At 45.4% G+C, this 23,255-nt stretch overlaps 1 protein-coding gene across 1 annotated transcript in view; it reads left to right on the top strand.

The window, feature by feature from the left end:
• Window positions 1-13,419: 13,419 nt before the first annotated feature.
• Window positions 13,420-23,255, top strand: part of DAPP1 (dual adaptor of phosphotyrosine and 3-phosphoinositides 1) — a 51,560-nt gene continuing 41,724 nt past the window's right edge. Inside the window, exon 1 of the mRNA XM_032763028.2 lies at window positions 13,420-13,723. Within this exon, the coding sequence (XP_032618919.1) occupies window positions 13,620-13,723 (104 nt within the window). The 5' untranslated portion in view covers window positions 13,420-13,619. The remainder of the gene's footprint in view (window positions 13,724-23,255) is intronic.

Below are 23,255 nucleotides of genomic sequence, written 5' to 3'. Positions count from 1 at the left end.
GATAGGTGGTCAGTACAGGGTGTTAATGTGACAAAACACTGTTTTTCAGAGTCACCAAAATGCCTCAACTCAAATGGAAGATGAAACTGCCAATTGTTTGTAAATGCATCATTCATATCATTTGCTGCTGAAGGACAGAGAGAAAAGGATCAATCAAAATACACAGGTTGAATAAAGTCTATGAAATATTTACAGTGAAACATTTGCATGCAAAGATTAGGATCTTTTTCTTTTTAGAAGACTTCCATGCCAGAGAGCATTTGTAACTTTACATAAGCAACTGGCAATGAACCAAGCTGTCAACACCACTTTGGAAAATGCCGGGTGTCCATAAATCTTGCTTGGTGCCTTCTGGGTTTCAATTACACAGATGTAAGCAGCCCATTAACCCATGTCCCTCCAGAAGTGAGGAGGCATTTAAGCCAATATCATAGTCCTCAGAAATAAATTTACATCCCCCCTTTTTTTTAAACTCAGTTTAAGAACAGTACTCTTTGATATAACATTATAATATAATGTAAACCATTGAATGTTGCAGGATGTTACATTTGTTGACAAACCATAACTTTATTTAGGAAAAATAATCCACAGTCAGTCAGCACCTATTGCTCATGCAATTTGCCCCAGAGTTAAAAGTTCAATAAGCCAATGTTGCATTAAAAATAGGCCATGAAGTTTGATAACTTAAGTATATATTCTCTATGCTATTTGAACCTAGACTTTGAAGTCGGAGAAAGGTAAGAGTTGTCAGACTTCTCATGATTTACAAACATGAGAATCTAAACTATGCCAATGAAACACAAGAGCCAAATTCTGCCTTCAGTTACATCCATGCAGCCATATGACCAGTACCTATTGAGCCTCTGGGGTGGGATGGATACAAGCTAAAGGCCCCCGCCAGCCTCAGAGGAGGAGCCACTGGACTCAGGCATCAAAAATTGCAGGGGATAACAAGTGAAAAACAGGGACAAGAGTGAGGGTCACAGGTTCAAAAGCAGGGATCCAGAGGGGGTAGGGTGACCAGACAGCAAGTCTGAAAAATCGGGACAGAGGGGTGGTGGGTAATAGGAGCCTATATAAGAAAAAGACCCAAAAATCAGGACTGTCCCTATAAAACTGGGACATCTGGTCATCCTAAGAGGGAGACACTGAACACAGAATCCCAGTCAGCATCCACTGCTCCTTGAAGGTATCCGGGGAGCCAGGGGACATGGCCCAGGGGAACTCCACCCAGAGACATGACTTCAGGAAAGAGCAGAAATAGGCCCCACAGTTGCAGACTCCTGGTATGGCGGATGACCACCTTGGCCAATGCCAGGTGGAAGCTGACAAGGATCTCATGACTTTGTGGGGCCATGGATAGGGTGTGCATAGATCAGGGGGTGCAGGGAAAAGTGCAGCCAGAAGGTTTTGGAGGAGCTGGAAAAGGGGCTGCAACCTGGTGCACTCCATGTAGATTCGCACCAGTGTTTCTCTCTCCACACAGAAGGGGCAGGTGTTGGGAGAGGTGGTGAACCATGCCCCTTACACACCCATGCTTATAGTTCCATGAAGGAGCCACCAACTAACATCCATGGCAGACTGGAGGACCAGGGTGGAATATGGATTGGCTCACTGGGGCTCCTCTCCCTCCATAGGTGGTAGGAGGTCCCACCACCAGGAGTCGGGGCAGGACACAGGGTGAGGAAGTGAAGAGTGTGGTGCATGAGCATGTATGGATGTTTCCTAGGTACAGTTCAGAGGCAGACCAGCTGCATGTTGTGCTGCTGGCTCAGGTGATGGGAAGGGGGCAGCCAGGAAGGCTTGTGGGGCGGGGGCCTGATAGTAAGGTCTGGAGGGCTGGGGCTATATGGATGGTAACTGCAGTAGTAACCTACACATCAGATGAGCACCCCCATGCTAGAGACAATTACACATTTACTAAACTATTCTGCTACTAAAGAGAAGTTTCCTTTTACCTTATTTATCTCTAGGTCCCTCAGAATGCTCCACTTAATGTACTTATTTTAGGATTATGGTCTGATTCTGCAGCTGTTCCACATGGGTGAATCCTACTGACTTAATGGGAATTGCTCATGTAAAGGGGCTGCAGAATCAGTTTCCAAGATTCTAATTTGTTCTTTTGGGAAAACTAAATTAAATTTCTCAAGCAGGCACGTGAAACTGTTCGGAGCTTTACTTGTTTTCTAGTTTAACAGTTTTACTCCATGATTTGAAATACTCTCAGGTCTAGCCTATAGAGACACTAAGTTCGCAGCAAGCTAGGCTGAAAATATTACCCTGCAGTAACCTGCTGTGTATTATGTGGACCCTGCTGCTGTGCACTATAAGTTACCTGGTCAGTGTGATTTAATCTTCTCCTGTATCAAACCACTTAGAAGTCTAAACATGCATTTTATTTTCCTAGCAATTTTGTCTCTTTATTTTGCAAACAGCTTTTCCACTCAGTAATGCTGCTGGAGCTCGACATTAACAATCCATTTTTGTTTACTTTCTCAGAGGCTGGAGGGTGAGTGCCTTAAAGCTGCCTTGGCAAAATTCAGTCTTTTTATATATTTTTGACGGATAACAGTTTATTTTTTATCAATTTAAATTTCCACAATTACAGGAAATTATGGGGGTTCAGACAATTATTCAATGACAGTAGACATTAGGATTAGAAAAAGTTAAAGCTTTATAACCATTAAAACACAAATTGGTAGCATTACATATGAAAATATACAAAGTAAATAACCTTAAAGCATGTTCTAAAGCAGCATTTTCTTACTTTGCCTATCATTTATTGATGGAAACATTTTTTCCCCCATTGGTTTGTGTGAGTACAGTGGAAGTGATGCTTACCAACATTTACCCATAAATATCTAATCTTGCCTTGCTTAAGGTCTACTCCCTCTGTTGTATACTCAGCATGAACAAGGATATCCCAAGGCTTTGGGAATAAGATGTGTTAGTTAACCGTTTCAGAGCCAGCAGAGGGCACACAAAAGTCCCATTAGCTTGTTTTCAACTATGTCTTAGATGTGCCAGAGACATTTCTCTTCAGTGGAATGGTGAATTTGGGGGAAAAACAAACATAAAATCACCACCATGAGTGATCAGACCAGATTCTGACCTCAGTTACACCCAAACAACCATATTGAACTAATCAAGATTGCACAGGAATAGCATCATATATATAGAAGATAGATATAGAATATTCACAAGTTATGGCAACTTCACTTAAGTATTTTAAACCTCAAATTTGATCTGACAGGGACAAATCTAGAGATGCACATTTTTCAGATTTTGCCTCAGCCCCTATTTGAGCAAAACTTTCATTGACAGAGTTTGCCTGAGTAAAAACTGAGCAAGGACCTCATGACTCAGAAATTATTTTTTTATTTCAAGAAGTTTGTCTGGATGAAAACATTCCCTTTTGGTGTTTACAACCCAAATATTACTGCACTGTGCTAGTACAAGTGATCTTGAACCTGATGAGTCTACTTGCATTGCTTAAGAGTGAAATGAAAAAATAAACCAGCATAAATGGTGATAAGTACGTAAGAGTTTTCAAATTCTCTCAGTTTCAGTTATCTAAAGCATTACTAATAAGAGGCAATAAGTATATTTAAATTGATATTGTCCCTTTAACATGTTTATTAGGTTAACAACTTTATAAAGCAGATTCTACTTTGCATTACAGTCCTAAGTTTACTGCAGCTGAAGTCCATCTTTACAGCAGTATAAATGAGAGCAGAATGTATCTCATAATTATTTCCTATTACATTCATGAACATTGATAAACTTCTATTATATGCATTAAATAATTAGTTGTTGTTCATTCTAAAGTTAACTGAAATTATTCCAAACAATTTTAAATAACTGTTTCATAAACTTTAAGGCCAGAAGAGGCTGTTATAATTGTCTAGTTCAGGGGTCAGCAACCTTTCAGAAGCGGTGTGCCGAGTCTTCATTTATTCACTCTAATTTAAGGTTTCATGTGCCGGTAATACATTTTAACGTTTTTTAGAAGGTCTCTCTCTATAAGTCTATATATTATATAATTAAACTAGTGTTGTATTGTAAAATAGACAGGGTTTTCAACATGTTTAACAAGCTTCATTTAAAATGAAATTAAAATATTGATCTTACCCTGCTGGCCCGCTCAGCCCGCTGCTTGTCTGGGGTTCTGTTCACCTAGGCTGGCAGCGGGCTGAGTGGGGCCTGTGGTCGGGACCCCGGCTGGCAAGGGTCCGTCAACCAGAACCCCAGACCAGCAGTGGGCTGTGCGGGGCTGGCGGCCAGGACCCAGAGGGCTGGAGTCAGGGCTGGGGCCTGGGTATGTGAAGGGGTGTAGGTGTCAGGGCAGAGGGGGCACTGGGTATGGGTGGGGGTGCCAGAGTCAGGCCTAGGGTTGCGGGTGGAGGGGGGGATGAAGGAGTCAAGTAGAGGGCTGGGTATGTATGAGGGAGGTGCAGGGCTCAGGGCAGGGGCCTGTGAGGGTGCCAGGTTTAGGGCAGAGGGCGTGGTGTGTGTATGTGGGGGGGGTCGGGGCTCAGGGGAGAGTGCTGGGTGACTGCCCCCCTAAAAACTCTCAACCCTGCTGCTCCTTGTCCCCTGACTACCCCCTCCTGGGACCCCTGCCCCCAACTGCTCCCCCAGGAACCACCCCCCTATCTAGACTCCCCTGTTCTTGTCCCCAGACTGACTCTACCTCCTACCTGTCCCCTGACTGCCCCAACCCTCACACCCCGTTCCCCAGCCAGACCCGGACTCCCATGCCTATCCAACCATTCCCTGTCTCCTGACAGGTCCCCTAGAACTCCGACCCATCCAACCCCCCCCCGCCTGCCCAACCCCTTCACACCCTGCCTCCTGACAGGACCCCAGAACTTCCAACGCATCCAACCCCCCAATCCTTGTCCCCTGACCACCCCTCCAGAGACCCCCCCACCCTAACTCCCCCAGGACCCTCCTTGCTCCGGTCCCTGACTGCCCTGACCCCTATTCACCCCTTGCCCCTCACAAACCCGCGGACTCCATGCCCCATCCCACCCCCACCCCTAACCACCCCCCGGGATCCCCTCCCCCATTCCAACCCACTCTGATCCCTGTCCCCTAACTGCCCCCACCCTTATCCAACCCCCCCCAGCCCTGGGCCCCATACGATGAGGCTCCACACAGAGCTAGATACGCTGCTCCACGGGAGCACACAGCCCCACCCCTCCGGTTGAGCGGGGAGCGTGTCTGCCTCCCCGCGGGAGCGCGCAGCCCAAACCCCGAGAGCGCTGTGCGCAGTGGCAAGGCTCCAGGGGATGGGCCAGCAGCTTGCTGCGCTCGGCCCCGCGTTCCGGCCCAGGAGCGCGGACCCTGAGGCTTGCCGTGCCAGGAAAGTGGGGCCATTTGCCCACCCCGTGCGCACGGCTATGCTTCTGCTCCCTGCCCTGCGGGGGAAGTGGAAGGCAGAGGAGAGCGCGCCGGGCTGGGCAGGATTTTTAGTGGCATGCTGGAGTCCCAGCAGGCTCCAGCGTGCCATTAAAAATTGGCTCGCGTGCCGTCTTTGGCACGCGTGCCATAGGTTGCCGACCCCTGGTCTAGTCTGAACTCCTGCATAACACAAGCCATAGACCCTCACCCAGTGAGCATACGTTTTAGAAAGACATCCAATTTTGAGGCAAAGACTTCAAGATTCTGTGGAGCATGGGAGCTTCTAATTAGAGAGTATCTGTCAGGACTTAAAGCCTGCCACAATTAGGGTGCCCTATTGCTGCATGGAATGACAATAAAAATACTTAAAATGAGAAACAAAGGGCACTGCTACTATGTGTCCTGGGGTGCAGGATTCTCCCCTGCAATTTGTGGGCCAGCAGACTTTAAGTTTTGTTTTTCTTGTGAGGTGAATGTGAAATATGCAAGTACTACTCTGAAACAGAAGTTGTGTTGGAGGGACAGGAAAAAGTGTTTAAAGGAGTATAATTTCCATGGATATTTGAGTATCAAAGGGGGGGACTATTTAAGGGATCATTTCTGAGGAAAAAGAAACACTTATGAAGCTGAGCATATAGTGGGGACAAGGGAAAGAGGACGGATGCAACCAAACTATGCCTTCATCATCAAAACAGTACCTTATTGTGTTGTTTCTGTTGATGAGGTTCATATGTTTGAACTATGCCTCAGGCTGACCAGTGAGCTGTCTCCTACCAGTCTCCTACATGCACTAATTGCTCAGTGGCAGCAGCTTTTGTATCTGGGACTGAGTAATGAACCCTGACCCTAAAGCCTATGGTATTCTGGGAAATGTAGTTTAGCAGTCACATGGCCTTTCTGTTCCTGGTGTGTGTGTAATTGGTTCAAGTGAAGAATTTGATTTTAAGAATTATTAGATGTAGTTGATTAGGGTGACAACCAATAGGCACTACATGCAAGTTTGTTTGTTTTTTCTGTATGAAGAGAAATTTACATGCCAAGTAGGGGGAAGCAACTTCTCTAAAATGAGCTGAGCTACAACTAGGGAATATTCACCTACCAAGACACATTGCTGCATAGAATACAAGAGCTTATAAAAGCCTGTCTCAAGCTATGAGCACTGGGCTATGAGCTTTTATGCTGATTTGTGATGCAGTTGGTAAAGCCCTTTAAAAGGCTTGTGATGGTTTGTTGTTTGGATTTTATTAAATTTCTTCTTTTAGTCTTTTTTCAAATAAAGAGAAATTTTGATTTGCACCTTTTTTTCCCTCACAATCAGATAACCCAGCCATGGAGAAAAAAAGAAAAGAAAAGAAAAGAAAAAAGTAATTTCAACCATCTCTGCAAACTTTGATAGAAGCAAGGAAGCTGGTAGGACAGGAAAGAAAAAAATCAAGCTCAAAAGGACAATGGAGATGTCAAAAATATTTATGATTGCCTGAAAGGAATGTATGGATTACAGCTCCAGGCTCCCAAAGGAAATTTTATCTAGTGAACTTTTTAATGAATAAAACAGCTAAAACTGCTGGGAAAAAGCATCTCCCACTGTGATCAGTATCAACCTGTGGAAAGCTAACAAGCAAGCTCATCTGAACCAGCCAAAATGGTACCTGGCGCAGATTTTGTTTTGATATGAGATGTATAGTCAATGAGAGAAGGTGGCACACTGCAGGCAGAGAGAGCAAGAGTTATAGGTATGTTAGGCCTGAATAAAGATATAGCAGACAAAACCAGGTATACCAACCTGACCAAAGTCAGGCTAACAGGTTTTTGGGTAATCCCTGAGTGAAAAATGCTGAAAAAGCAGCATGTCTCACAAAGCGCTGGGAAAAAGTAAGATAAAAGAAAAGCTGCATTCCTGGCATAGTACCAGATGTGCTGTGTTAGGAGCAGCTCCTTCGAAGAACTGATAAGAGCTCTAGCTTCCCAGCCTCCTTGTTTTCACTCCCTGGTTTTGTTCTTTGTTTGTTTTTAACTCCCCTACATTTCTAATTTTAGGCATGCATGTATACTAAAGGTGTCTAGTTTCTAGTTGTTAGAAGAAGGGCGTGGGTTGCTCAAATAAATAATTTATAACGCGACGGAACTGTCTAGATAGGCTTATACTAAGATGTAAAGGGGGGGCTGGTTCTGTCTGGAGACAAGCTGCTCTCTATTGATGGGTGCACTTGTCAATAAAGAACTTTTGATCGGACTTTGCTGGTGTTGCCTGTCTCTCTCGCGGTCAGACAACGAACTTTGCCGTCTGGGTTAGAGTCCCTGACATCTTTGGCGACTCTGCCGGGACTCATCTGACTCTCCGGCGGGGGATCGGACCCTGAGGCAACGCAGTGCGCATCTGTCATAAACAGATAGCTAAGGGTTAATGGTTCTTTTACCTGTAAAGGGTTAACAAAGGGAACCAAACACCTGACCAGAGGACCAATCAGGAAACCGGATTTTTCAAAGTGAGGGAGGGAACTTCTGGGTGTGTTTTGTCTTTGTTCTGCCTGTTTGGTTTCTCTCGGCTATGAGGGAAGAGCTTTTTTTTTTTCTATCTCCAAGCTTCTTTCTACCCTTCTGTTCCCAAGTTGTGAGTACAAAAGGAAAAGCAATAGGTTTATATTGTATTTTGTATTTACATGTGTGGAGTTGCTGGAATGTTTAAATTGGATATCTTTTTGAATAAGGCTGATTATTCATATTTTCTTTTAAGCAATAGCTCTGTGTTATGTCATCTTGATGCAGTGATCATGTCATGTGTTTTTTCTTTCTTTTTTATATAAAGCTTTCTTTTTAAAACTTGTTGGATTTTCTTTTCCTAGTTAAGGCAAGGGGATAGGAATCTCTGTGCCAGGAGTACTGTCTCTCTCAGGGAAAGACTGGGAGGGGGGAGAAGAAGGAGGGGGGAAGGTAAATCGTCCTCTCTGTTTTGTGTTTCAAGGGATTGAAGCAGGGAAATCTCCTAGTATCCCCAGGGCGGGAAAATCTGGGAGGAAGTAAAGAGCAGGAAGGGAAGTGGGGTATTTCCCTTTGTGGAGGCTCAGGGCATCTGAGTCTTGGGGGTCCCCCAGGGAAAGGTTTGGGGAGACCAGAGAGTTTATCAGGTACTCAGAATCCTGATTGGTGGCAGCGAGATAAGATCCAAGCTGGTAATTAAGCTTGGAGGTTCATGCTAAGCACCCAGATTTTAGACGCTAAGGTCCAGATTTGGGACAGAGACTTATTATAGCATCCTCCGGTCAGACAACGAACTTTGCTGTCTGGGTTAGAGTCCCTGACAGGTACAACCAGCAAACTATTCCTGCCTAACCTGTGGAAAATATTTCAGAGTATTAGCCATCACTGAGGTCATGAAAGTTCTTTCCTTCTAAAATGATTAATCTGTAACGCAAAGAACAACAAAGAAGTAGGCCTTCATTGCAAATCAAATAAATAGTTCTAGACTAGTTTCATTTTAGTGCATATTTTATTTTTGAGAAATCAGTGCCAAGACAAAGAGCATGACCTTTTCATACACATGATATTTTGCTTTCACACGCAAATAGCAACCGTGGGGAGGATGTTTGCATATCTTTAATGTACAGCTTCTTGACATGGCAAAGCAAGCCCCGATGTAAGGATAAAGTCCCAAATCAACAAATGAGCAAGGCAGTCTAATGGTAGGACACAGAGTGGGGCTCTGCAGAACCACTACTCAAAAATACAAAGGTCTGGTGAGTTTAACCAGGATACACTGGTAAATTCATAAGTTCAGGAACTGTTTGAGCCTGGTGGGGGGAGAAGAAAGAGGAAGGAAGTGTGGTGCTCTCCAGAGTCACTGAATATGTAAACAGGCATGGTCAACATTACGTATTTTTTTCCAAGGGATAATCCTCCAAATAAAATGGGATTCTGGGTGAGATTTCCAACTATTGGATGATTGTGCCTGAATATATTCTGAATTTTTTGTTATATGTAATATAATATTAATAGCTTCACTTTTAAAATCAAGACTTGATGTTTTTCTGAAAGATCTGCTCTGGAATGAATTCAGGGAAGTTCTCTGGCCTGTGTTACAGAAGAGGACAGTGTTCCCTTATGGCCTATAATCTATGAATCTTTAATTAGCAGGGCACCAGGCTGTTCTTGCCAACCTTTCATGTTTGACCAATACACAGTAACAGCATGTCTTATTCTCATTACTGTGTATATCAGAAAAGTACATACCACTTCTGCTCACTCTTTTAAGTATATACCACTCGCTCAACAATGGGCATAAGATGCAAATTTCAGACTGAATGTATTACATTGAAGTATTTGCTGCAAGCAATTTTTGGTTCAGTCGTGCATTTGAAATCTGTGTTAAACTTGTAAGCTATTACCTAAAATTCTCGGGGGGTTTCCTAATCCTGCTCAGGGACAGCTCTATGTTTTTTGGTTTCAGTGGCGCGCCTGCGGGCAGTCCGCTGGTAATGTGGATTCGGCGACACACCTGCCAGAGGTCCACCGGTGCCGCGCCATCGGCATCCCTGCTGCCAAATTGCTGCCGAAGTTGCAGGTCTGGTGGACCTCCCACAGGCGTGCTGCCGAAAGCCACCCGCCTGCCGCCCTCACGGCGACTGGGAGGCCGCCCCAAGCACGCACTTGCTGTGCTGGTGCCTGGAGCTGCCCCTGGTCCTGCTTGTAGACTACGGGGCTCTGTACAGAAATGTACAAACTGAGTCTATCAGCAGTCAGTTTGCAGGGAGCCAGCCTGCAGAAAGGTTGGTTGAGCTATGCCTCTTTTCCTTAAGAAGCAGCCTGCTTTCTCTTTCTCTCTCTGTTTTTGGTTCTTGTATCTAAAAGTTCTGTATTTTAAGAAATAAAGTACCTCTACCTCAATATAACACTGTCCTCGGGATCCAAAAAATCTTACTGCGTTACAGGTGAAACCGTGTTATCTCGAACTTGCTTTGATCCACTGTAGTGCGCATCCCCGCCCCCCGGGAGCACTGCTTTACCACGTTATATCTGTGTTATATCCATACAATTTGTGTTATATCGGGTCGTGTTACATCAGGGTAGAGGTATACTACTACAATTCAGCCTCCCAGAAAGAGTATTTTATGCTTTTTGCTATTTTCTCTGTTTCTATATCATGAACATAACAGGTTCATTGAAAGATTTTCACATTAACAAAGTGGCTTAACAAAGACAAGAATTTGGCAGCATCTGCATATTCCAAGTGTATAACATGTAAGTGCATGAATAAAAACAGTTTAAAAAGCACTGAAAAAATACATAACACACAGAAAATCCAGCAGAAACATTGTCTTAAACACATAAAAAGATGCACATAATGCAGCCACCACACTGTAAAAATCATCAGAACATCCACCAAAGCTAACAACAGCTTGGCAAAATTGAACGAACACCAGCAATGGGAAATGTTAAAGGTTCTTGGGCTTGATTAAACATCAGGTAGTTGATTTTCTGAAGCTATGAAAACCACATCCCATGAGGCTCAGTCCTCACACAGCTCCCCTCACTCTGTGGCTCTCACTACTTGATATTATCTTATTGAGATGGAGGAGGCCTGATAGTCTACTAAACCCAGTGGGCCATTGACATCTTCAGGAGGCAATCAGCAGGCCTGCCCCTTTCTGTGCAGACTTCAGGGCATAAATCCCAAGACAAATCTGTTAATAGGGAGGTGTGGAATTGTGTGTGGAGAAGTCTCTTCAGGATAGCCTTGAGAAGATATACTGGTGATGGGTATGAATGGGGAAGGTAAGGAGGTAGCAGTAGCAGGAAAAAAGACTGCTCCCTTTGTGCATCACTGGGGATACACATCATGCAAATGGAGCAGTAATGATGGGCAGGAAGGAGATAAATCCAGACTATTTCCATCTCCCACCTCCCCCCAGAAACCACCTGACAGGACTTATTTATATTAGGAAATGTAAACTTGTAATTCATCACTGGACCAGCTACATAAGAACAGCCATACTGGGTCAGACCAAAGGTCCATCTAGCCAATGCCAGATGCCCCAGAGAGAATGAGCAGAACAGGTAATCATCAAATCTCCTGTCGCCCATTCTCCATGGGTGGTAGTAACATTAGAAGATGTAGCATAGAGAGGCCTCAGGTGTTTTTACCACCACATCATACATCCAAGCTCTGAGTGACATGATGGCTGGCATTAACCCCTGGGGAGCCACACAGGTGGTGAATTACACATTCTAATTCCCCAATAAGCAGCCAAAGTGGGTCAGGTGCAGGTTATCAAGCTGTACCATTGTCAAGGATAGTGCAGTCTGCATACATCCCCTGCACACTTGTCACTCATGGAAGGATTGTGTTTCTGAGGCACAGTTGCTTTGGAACCTCCCCATGAAGCAGGGTGACTGTGTCCCACCCTCAGGGCAGCACTTAATTGGCACACTCTAAATCTAGACATTCTATGAGCATGGATTCAAAACACTAATACACATGGTAAGAACGCAGCTAGCAATCTTATTATCGGATCTGCAAATGCTATCATTGGCACATTACACTCATGTAAAAAATGCATATTTACAGAGGAATTTAACTGTTGGTTTATCAAGCCTTAGTTTTACTGTCTGCGAATTTACCATCCCCTGTAAAAGGCCATCCCCTTTTTTCATTGCAGAAAAAAAAGTTTGCATATGCACATGTATTAGCAGCAATGTGATGTAATTCTTAGGTGTGTAATGCTTTTAAAACCAGTTTAAGAGCAACTGCAATTTTCGCAGCGGTGTCAATCAGAGCTGCTATGGGTAAGGAAAAGTGTGTCATTTTGTTATCAACATTTACATTAGCATGTTAAATAAAAGACTGTTGTGTGTAATCCAAGATTTTTGCTCATTTTTATGAAATCTGCAAACATTTATGTAATGTTTACAGATTATTATATGACACACAAGTCAGATAAACATTGGGAAGCATGAGTCTGCATACACAATAGAAAAAAAATTCAGGAAGGACTGCATAATACAGTAAGCATGAATCCTTTCAGCTGCATTTTTTATACTTTGTTTCCAGTGGGAATGACACAAAGTTATAATTAAGTCTTGCAAAAATTTGGGACAGGATATTAAACTTCATGCTTTAGGATTAAGCCAATCTCTAACTATTAGAGACTGGGATGATACCTAATTGTAGGGGGGGAAAGGAGCAGGGCCGGCTTTTAGCCGATTCACCCAAGTCCCCGGAATCGGGCCCCGTGCTGAAAAGGGCCCCGTCCCTGCGCCTAAGGGGGCCCTGCTCTGGGGGTCTTTGGTGGCATTTCAGCAGCAGGGGGTCTGCTCCGGAGGTCTCCGGCAGCATTTTGGCAGTGGGGGGTCCACTCTAGGGGTCTTCGGTGGCATTTCGACGGCGGGGGGTCCTTTTGTGCCGCGGAAAACTCAGAGCAGACGCTCCGCCACTGAGTATTCTAATCTGGCCCCATTGGGTCATAAAGCCGGCCCTGGAAAGGAGGCAAAATTATCCCCCATCTACCTACTGCAGGGTTCTTACATTTTCTTCTGAAACATCCAGGTACTGGCCACCTGTCAGATGGACTAGGTGTCAGGCCTGACCCAGTCTTGCAATTCCGCTGACCTAAGAGCACAGCTTATATAAAGGAGCTGGGCCACTGCCCTACCAAACCACAAACTATCTGAAAAATGATCTGCTCCATCGGGGAGACAACTCATTGGAGTCAGGGGAAGGTCAATACTCCCCTTCCCAAGCACAATGATTGCAACCGAGATCTACCCGCTGAGCTAGGTAAACTGCACAGCTGACAAGTACGTGTGTCTGTCACGTTAACTCTGAGCCTAGGACCAGGCCATCGCTTACTCAGTTCCTGTAGGGGCCACTCCAGATCTCCGGCGGGGCGGTCTCACAGAAAATTAGGAGGCTGTCTAGAGGCGGAGAATTGCCTAGGCTTGCTCCTTAGCCACAAGCCTTCCTCCGCCTCCTCGCTAGAGGCACAACACCTTGCACACAGCGCAGCTCTTCCTTCCCTGCCTGCGCCTCGGCAGGGCGGTTAGGTGCAGGGAGGGACCCGCTCTCACTTCCTCATTCGGCTCGCTGGCCCTGCAGCAGCAGGTTGCTGCTCTTGGGGAGCGTCTCCGCTGCTGCTGCCCGGGGAGCGGGAGCCGGGGCAGGAGTCCCCGGTCGCTGCCTTCCCGTCCCGCGCGCGGCGGGGCGCGAGCAGCAGGTGCGGATGGGAAAAGCAGAGCCGGGAGGAGGCGCGAAGATGAGCCGAGGCATGAGGACCCTCCCCGAGGAGCAAGAAGAAGAAGTGCTAGAGGAGCTGCAGAGCCTAGGGTAAGGGGCAGCACGGCCCCGGGCTTTCCCTGCACCCCGCGCGGGGGTCAAGCCAGTGTCTGAAGCCCTCCCCCGAGAAATCGCATTGCTGGCCCAGCTGGTACCTAGCTACAGGTCACGCCTCCCTCCTGCTGGCATGTCCCCCCCTTCCCTCTCGGCTTGGAAGCCGGAGGGAAAGGGGGAATCGCTCGGCATGGTGTGGATGGTGAGCAATCACAGGAATGCCCTGGGCTGCTTCAACGGCGGCAGCTGCAGCAGGGCTGGTGGATTTGAGACCTCCAGCCCAAGAAAACGGTTGTGATGGTAGTCTCCTTCCTTCCCCACCAGGAATGAGGAAGTTGTAACCAGCTCTGGGTCTCTGCCTGTGTGCGGATCTCAGTGCAGCTGGGCGTATGTGTGTGGAGTCAGCCTGAAGGGGTCATTGCAAGTGGCTCTTTGAGAATTTGTTGTTGTTTTGTTGTTTTTTTTAAAGAGGATGATCTATTAAATTACCCAAATATGAATGAATAAAAAAAATGCAGAAAAGCCTGCAGGAAGCGTTATAGATTAAAGAGGGACATTTCAGCAGCTGTTAGGATTTGAGTTTGTCTGCTGCTGCTGAATAGTCTGAGAGTTAGCATTTTTTCAGAACATTTTAACAGAATGATGATTTATTTATTTTGAATGCACAGTTGAAAAAATAGGGCTTCCCTGAGGTGAGGAGAGAAAAAAAACAACAACCCAATAATATGAGGGTTCTGAATTACTATTTGCTTGTGTTTGGTACCTTTGCTATTATCATTATGAACTGGGAGATAATGAAGAGTTAAAACATGTCCTTATACTTGATCAGAAATGAGAATATGACTGTACTAAAATGGTAGTAGCTGGCAAATTACATAGACCAAATGCTTGTTCTGCAAGTACACCCGATCCTCTAGTTAACTTTAAAGGAAGCTCTGTGTGTGCATCCCAGGGCAGAATTTGGCCTCCCTCGATATGGCCAAATTCTGTGCTGAGTTACACCCTTTGCAATTCCTTTAATTTCTAATGTTGCATGGGGAACCATTGACCACAGCATTTGGAACAATGGTTCCTAATGATTCTCAGTTCAGATTTGATCTAATGTATGTGAAGTCTTAGAACTAAGTTAGATTCTAGATTTTGTAATATGTTTCTAGACTGTAATTCTTCAGGGAATGAGCGTCCATCATGTGTATCTTGGACTGCAGCAAATTCATTCTTGCATTTTGAATAACATATTTCATAATTACATATTTCTGTTGAAATCAGTTGCCACACAATGGTAAAAAGATATCTATCTAGATTCTTCCTCTGACTCCATCCATCATCATGCCCTAGATCCACTGCAATGCTGAGGCAGTTATGTTTGTAAATATAAATGTTCAAAGGTCAAGGAATTAAAATTTAGTGGGATTCAAGGCTGGGTGAAGATTGCAAGTATCCCACTGATACCCAACACAGTCTATTTACAATTTAAATATTCTCTTACAGGACAATCCCAAAGGCAGTGTTTGTGCTGACATTGCTGCCCCCACACACACGTCCCCACACTGACAACAGAAGGAGCACCAGCAGAACAAAAGTGATGGGAACATGTTTTCAGTAGTCTCAGCAGGTCAAAACTTTACCCATCTTCCTGCAGTTTGGTTTTATTCCCTGGAATAACTCCTGCTGAAACACAAAATCCAGCCAAAGCCTTTTCACTAGGCTCCCCAAGTTCCTATCCAAGAACTGCATAGCCCACGTCATCTCTAGAGAGTCACTCTTCTCTCCTTAATACTCGATTGAGTTAGCAAAACATCTGCAACAGGGAGTTCAGCAAAAGAAGCATAATATTTTCCCCACTACATCATCATCTGCTAATTGGGTTTGGTTTCAGTCTTGTTGCACAGTACTTCTGAAAACGTGTCACAAATTGGGTGCCCAGAAATGGAGTCACTCAAAGTTACTAGCCACTGTTGAAAATGTTAGCTATACACACACACACACACACACACAAAAGTTTAAACTTTGGGTCAGTTCCTTAGGCACTGCTGATAATTGGTTGAGTGCATTTTGCAAGCTCTGCCTACAGTGCTTTCATCATGCCAAGAAAGTGAAACTGACTAGGTTTATATCAGTTTCAGGCTGGCTGTGTTCCTCTAGGCCAGGGATCGGCAACCTTTCAGACAGGTGTGCTGAGTCTTCATTTATTCACTCTAATTTAAGGTTTCACGTGCCGGTAATACATTTTAACGTTTTTAGAAGACCTCTATAAGTCTATAAACTATTGTTGTAGGTAAAGTAAACAAGTTTTTTAAAATGTTTAAGCTTCATTTAAAATTAAATTAAAATGCAGATCTTATCAGTTTAGTACACCTGGGGTGCACGCAGGGCCAGCGCAACCCATTAGGTGACCTAGGCGGTTGCCTAGGGTGCTAACATTTGGAGGGTGGCAACCGCAGTGGCCGGATCTTTGGCTGCCACGGTCGTCATCTGTATTTCAGGGGCGGGACCTTCCACCACCGAGGGCGCCAAAAAAGCTGGCAGCGCTCCTGGGTGCATGCACCCCCTGGGGCAGAGCCGGCACAAGGATATTTTGCGCCCTCGGCTGCTCCCCAGACCAGGTTCCCCCCTCCCCGCCCCCTGAACTTCCCTGGAGGGTGCACAGCCCCCCCTGGGAGCCTTCCCCACCCCACCCCGGTGGTCCCCGCCCTGAGTCCACTCACTAGCTTTGCCGGGCTTGGGACGCTGCAGCAGCTCGCCAGGGAGGAGCCGCCTTTCGAAGGCACCGAAGAGCTAGAGCATCCTGCTTGCAGCAGCAGCGAGCCCCAGCCATGGAGGAGCCGGCACGGTGCAGGGGGACAGCAGCCCTGCAAAGGCGGCGGTGCCGCTAGCGGGAAGCAGCTGTGCCCCCTGCCCCTTCTGCCCAGGCTGTGGACTGGCATCCCCGAGGGGGCTCCTGCAGGCTGCAGTGGATGTATGCGGGCGCCGGCCCCCATGTGCCCCTTGCCCCCCCCTTGCCTAGGGTTACCATATTTCAACAATCAAAAAAGAGGGGAGAGCCGTGCCCTGTCCCTGCCTCCATCCACTCCCTCCCACTTTCCACCCCGACTGCCCCTGTCAGAACCCCCAACTCCCCCCTGCTTGCCCCCTCCTGGAACCCCTGACCCTAACTGCCCCCCAGAACCCCACCCCCTACCTAAACCTCCCTGCTCCTTGTCCCCTGACTGTCCCCTCCTGAGACCCCCCCACCCTAACTGCCCCTCTAGGACCCACCCCCTACCTGTCCCATGACTGCCCCAACCCTTTTCCACACCCCTGAGGCAGCAGAAGGGAGGAACTGCCGGGGGGGGAGTTGTAAGAGGGGGGGCAGCGGCGGCAGCTCACACTCCTGGGAGCCGCAGAACCTGAGCGTGGTGAGGGGTCAGCCAGGGGGCGTGTCTGCCCAGGCTGTGGTCCCATGCCCCTACCCCAGGGGACTCCTGCAGCAGATGCATGTGGGCGGCGGTCCCCATGCACCCCCCGGCTCCTCCCTTGCCGCGCTCAGGCTCTGTGGCTCCCAGGAGTGTGAGCCGCAGCTCCTCCCGCAGCAGGCTCAGGGCCCCATGCCCTGGCAGCTCACAGTCCTGTGAGCCACAGAACCCGAGTGCGGTGACAGGGGATATAGGGGATGCGGCTGCTGCTGGTCTGGGGTCCCAGCTGCCGGCCCTGCTCAGCCTTCTGCCGGCCTGGGGTTCCATTCACTCAGCCAGCAGTGGGCTGAGTGGGACTGGGAGCAGGGACCCCAGCTGGCAGCCGTGTGCCAGGCAAAATTGGCTCGCATGCCACCTTTGGCACGTGTGCCATAATAGGTTGTCGACCCCTGCTCTAGGCAAAACCTGTGGATGGGAGCAACAGCATAGATGGGAATGAGGAAGAGGAGAGAAGTCATGAAAGTGAAGCAGAAGAGGCAAAGAAGGAAGGAGAAAACCATCAATAAAATCACAGAAACAGAAAGGCTGGGAGGGGATCTATAATTTCCGAGGAAGTTGGTGAAGATTAGAAGACCCACAAAGGAAAAAAATGCTTAATGTAAGGGTGGAGATTGTGTGTATTTCTTTTGGTGACCAGTTTAATTAATGAAGAAAGTAAATTGGACACTCTGAAGAAACTCAGAATTAAAACCTCCTCCCAACAGATATTCCCCCCCATTCCCATTTGAAAGTGTATAGGCTGGAAGATCTGCTCATGGCAAAAGTGAAATGAAAGCACTGAGTAATGGTTCCCACAGCAACTGTAACTTATTTCTCTTTTCGTTTTGTAATATTACTGGTCATGATGTTAAAGGTACACGTTAGCCATGTGCAAATAGGCTGAGTTGTAGCTGCTGTGAGAATTTTAACTTCACATTACCTGACTTAGACCCTGATCCAGTAAGTTAGTCTGAGCAGGCAGAGACCTGTGCCCGTGTGGAGCCCCACTGACTTCAGTGGGAATCCATCCTCAGAGACAATTTTGCAGAATCACAGCTTCACATTTTCAACCATGACATAGCAGATCAGGTCACACAGGGGAATGAAACATAGATGCAGGGATGGATTGAAAAGGAGAGGGGCTGCAACTTTATTTATTTTACTTTTAGTAGAAGGGAGTCCACCCCACCCACCCCCAAATACCAGGCATCTACTTGAGTGCAGTGCAGTGTTAAAAGGACCCTTGCCAAATAACCAATATTCAGAGTTGGTCCCCTTCAGCCCAAGTGTTAGGATTCAGCCCATCTCTGAATGCTCTCACCCTTCCCTTATGAGGGGGAACGGGGGCATACAGGAAAAGTATCTCAGTCTGAGAAGACTAAGTCTCCCCTTTTTTCTCCCAGTTAATAGGATTCACCAGTTATCTCTTGGGTCTGAGAGCTAGCTCCTAGAAGCCTCTCACCTACACTGGACATGGGGAGCCATCCACACAGACCATTTCGCAAGATCACAGCCTTAAATTCTTACCTATAATGCAGGCTTTTTCGGTTAACATCAGTCTTTAGGACAAGGACAAATGACTACCCATACATTTGTGCAGTTCCTTGTGCAACAAAACTTGGCACCTATCAGGGCGTCTCAGCACTACTTTAATATAAGTAATGTAAATTTTTAAATTGAAATTCTTTAAAGGAAAAATAGATAGTGAGTGATCACACACTGAAAGAAATGCCTGTGCATTTATTCCAATGTGTAATATGAGAATCAAACGGGAAAATAGCTAAGGGAAAAAAAATAAAAGGAAAGATGCTGGCACTTTTGTAATACATTGGATTAGACCTGGCCTATATTAGAAAAGTTGGACCAGTGTAACAATTTAAAAATCAATCTAGTTACAGCAGTGCAAACCCCTACTATAGATACATCTAAACCAGTTTCAGGCTTGATTTAGTTTAATTCCATAACCCTTTTTTGTTTCCTTAGGATGTATAAAGGAGGCCTGAATGGTTGGTTGTCTTTTTGTTCATTTACTTGAAATGTTTTTTTTTGCTTGTTATTTATATCAGGAATGTCAATTCTGGTCTTCCCTTGATTTGCTGGAGGCCTTGTTGGGGTACTGTGAGATGTTTATTGTGAGTTCTGTCATACCTTAATTGAAGAGGTGGAAGAGTTAGATTGAATTGAAACAAAAAGGAGGAAGGCCAAGAGGAGAAAAAGTGACATTTTAACTGTTCCTTTTGGTCAAGTGCCACTCTGCTCTTTCACAGTGGTTTTTGGCCTTTTAGCTATTTTTAACCCATTTTCTACTATAAAAGCTAAAACTGAGTAGTTCATTATTCCACTTGTTTTTTTAATAGAAGAAAGTGAGCTGAAACTGGCTGTTAGGCCATAAACTGCTGTTGAAAAGGCAGCTAGACATTTGGGCCACAGGACAGGGGAGCTAGGAACACAAATACCCCAGGAACTTTGGAAAAATAAGTTAATGTTAGAAGGAAATTAAAAAAAAAATAATACAATTAGAATAGTTTAGAACAGGCATTTATAACCTTTCCCCTAATATTTTGTATCAGCTTTTGAGTAGAAACTAGTTTCATAGTGGAAGGATACACACTGCGTAAACACCACTTAAGTAATGTGTTTTTTAAATTAGCTGTAAAGTCAATGAGCCACAGCTAATAGCACAAAATCAATACAGGTTACTGGCAAACTTTGGGTTGTTGAAGGTACCTGGACGAACTTGGGACCAAGCAATAGTGGCTCATTGCTAATCTGAAAACCATTAGACATAAGGTACACTACACCTCCAAAAGAGGTGTGCAATTCATGTGCCAGTGGAGAAACTGCACCAGACATACCTTCTGCTTCACTGTACAGAAACAAAGAAGTTGGAAATGCTTTGTAGAAGTAGGCATCAGATATGGGAAACCATGTCAACTGAAGCGTGAGGAAGAAAATTTCTTCATGTTTGAGACAAAGGAGAGAGGCTACAGGAAATGCCTCGTGTCAGTCTGCCATCAAATCAGAAGTGGTCAGGAACGTTAAATGACTGCAATAACTAGAACCCATGGTGAAATCTTTCTCTGGACACCCAGAGTAATAGGGTAACTTCATGTACTCTAGGCACTAATTTTGACAACAGTTGTTTGTATTCCTGTTCTGTCAAAACATTGAAACCAATATTTGCAAAAGCACCTTTCCCTCCCACCTCCAACATAACTCAAAAACATGTATCACTCAAAATGTCAACAACCAGGAGGTAAGACTTTTCCCTGAAAATTTTAAACAGAGATAATCTCAAGCAATGTAAATCTAGTTCTTTGGGGTCTGACTGCAGATTTTCCTCAGATTGGGTTATTTTTCTCCATAATCTCAGTTTGCTTTCGAGAGACATATTTTTATTCTTTCTAATTGGGAAGTTTTCAAATCAAAACCAGAAACTAGCCACGCCTCACTCTCTCCTTTCTTTTGTTTAGCCACCATACAGTCTTGGAGAATCCCACCACCACAAGAAGTTTTTCCTCTTTGCATTCTCTTCCCTTTGGCCCCCCAGTCTTGGGGGTCGGGGAGGGGGTGGAAGAATGATGGCCAGTATAGGCAGTAAACGCTTGGAGCTCTTTGGATAGCCAAGAGTTTTGGGGGGGTCAAATAATGATGAGTCGAGTGTGAAAACTCAAATGTTGCTAATGACACAAGGAAGGTGTCTGGTGCACTGAGAAGGTGTCTGGCGCACTGAGAAGGTGTCTGGCAAAAGGAGCGAAAAGGAAAAAGCTGGAACATCCTGAATAGCCTAAGAGACTGGAGTCAGCAGTTAAAACTCTCTTCCCTGAAATTACTAAAAAGATTAAAAGGGAAGCATTGAAATTCACAGAGAGATACACAGAGGTGTCTGCAAAAGATTGTTAGTGAGATTTCTTACTGACAAAGAAGGAAAAAAGGCAATTTTTAAAAATTCTGTATTTGTTGCTCCTAGGATCTACTTACAGTGTTTATAGCTGTTTCTGTTCATATATGCTAACTTCTATTTGTGTTGCGATTAGAAATACATTTGATCCAATCACATGGCATAGGGGATTTAGGGGAATTCCATCCTCTTGTAATTCACATATTTGCGCAAGAGATTAGAATGTGGATCAGCTTGTCATCTGAGAAGCAGGAGGCCAGTTCTGCAATGTAATTTCAATAAGTATGAGTTGCAGTGCTACTGGTTCATTTTCTGTTCTTTCTGGCATGGAGGTGACAGCAACATTGTGTAATATTATTTTTGAAGTGTTTTTCTGTACATGCCAAGAGTTTCTTTTTTGTAATGTGTATACAGTTCATCTCGTTTTTCCACACTGATGTGTTTTGTACATACTTAAGTAGTATGCTATGTTATACTGAATAACACATTTCTTTAGGCAGAAGGAGGGAGGAAACTATACCACATTCAGGCCTTTATACTGTAGGGATACACCTCTACCCTGATATAACGTGGCCGTGGGGAGCCAAAAATCCCTACCGCCTGGTGAAACACCATTATATTGGGGTAGTGGTTGCAGGGCTGCAGTGGTGATTTAAAGAGCGCAGGGCTCCGGTTGCGAGGAGCCCTGCTGCTGCAGCCCCGGGGTAGCGGCGACAAGGCTCCAGCGGGATTTAAAGGGTCCGAGGCTTCCCGCAGCAGCCGGAGCCCCAGGCCCTTTAAATTGTCGGTGAGCCCTGCTGCTGCAGCCCTGGGGTAGCAGCAGCAGCGCTCCGGTGGTGATTTAAAGAACTCTGGGCTCCGGCCGCTGCAAGGAGCCTGGGCCCTTTAAATTGCTGACCGAGCCCCAGTGCTGCAGCCCCGGGGTAGCAATGGCAGGGCTCCAGCGGTGACTTAAAGGGCCCAAGGCTCCCTGCAGCAGCTGGAGCCCCAGATCCTTTAAAGCGCTGCCAGAGCCCTGCTGCTACCACGCTATATGCGAACCTGTGTTATATCGGGTTGCGTTATAGCGGGCTAGCGGTGTACATTTTTATTATGTGCTTTGACACAGTGATGAGCACATGCTTAGGGTCCTGTTCTGTCCTCCTGTATCTATCTGTTTAACTAAAGTCAGAATTAGATCCTTATGGAAATAGATTATTATATTAAAAAGCAGATGAGGATCTAAAGATGAAGGAAAGGAAATTGGAGACACACAGAAATAGATAATCAGTTGAGAGACGGGGAGGAGAAAATGGAAGTGAGAGTGGAAGAGAATAAAGAAGCGGAAGGAGAAAAAGAATACAGCTAGAAAAGACGTAAGCCTTTAAGTTTGGATAAATTAGTATCAATTACTCATGTTCCTATATTTTATTATTTTTTCTCTAGCAGAACAAAATTATGGAGGAGGATCTGACCTTAAAGTGTGGTTTTGTTCTGCAAAGTAGGCCCCTTCTTACTCAGTAGCTCTGCTCCCTGTGGATATTTGTTTCTGTTTACTGACTAAAGTAATTTTCTGCTATCCTTTACTCATTTTAGCCCTGCAGAGGGAGAGGGAGTTTGATGTTATTTCTGTTCACACTCCATCCGCAGAATTATTAGCTATGTCCTGATTGCAGAATCCTTACTGTTAGTGACATGTGAGGCAGAAAGAACCCAGTTTGACTCTCAGATACCAGATGGAGTTTCCAGGGCTGGCGGGTAGAAAAAGATTTTTTTTTAAACTAGTAACTCAGCATAATTGATCTGGAAATCAGTGAGACAATAAATATAGGAACCAGTGATGCCATATTGCAAAGTCACTTTTCAGAGTAGTGGTCCACTTTGTGTCTGATCCAATGCCCACTGAAGTCATAAAAGGCTTTTCTATTGTCTTCAGTGGGTTTTGGATCTGGCTCTTTCTGTCAGGGAACATGCATAATTCTATGGGCAATAGAAAGGTAAGAGAGGTATCATTTGATTTGCAAAAATCTACAGAATCATAATTGGGTATTATTCAAAATCCCTTTATCCCACAAAGACAATGGTGCCAAACATGTCAAACCTAGAACAATTATGCAGGTTAAGAAGAGGTTAGACAAACACCTGTCAGGAATGGTCTAGATAATCTTAGTCCTGCTACAAGTGCAGGGGAGATTCTTTCCAGTTTTATGATTCT

Source organism: Chelonoidis abingdonii, chromosome 5 (genome assembly GCF_003597395.2).
Source record: "Chelonoidis abingdonii isolate Lonesome George chromosome 5, CheloAbing_2.0, whole genome shotgun sequence".
NCBI lineage: Eukaryota > Metazoa > Chordata > Testudines > Testudinidae > Chelonoidis > Chelonoidis abingdonii.
This window is presented reverse-complemented; position numbering and strand designations above follow the sequence as displayed.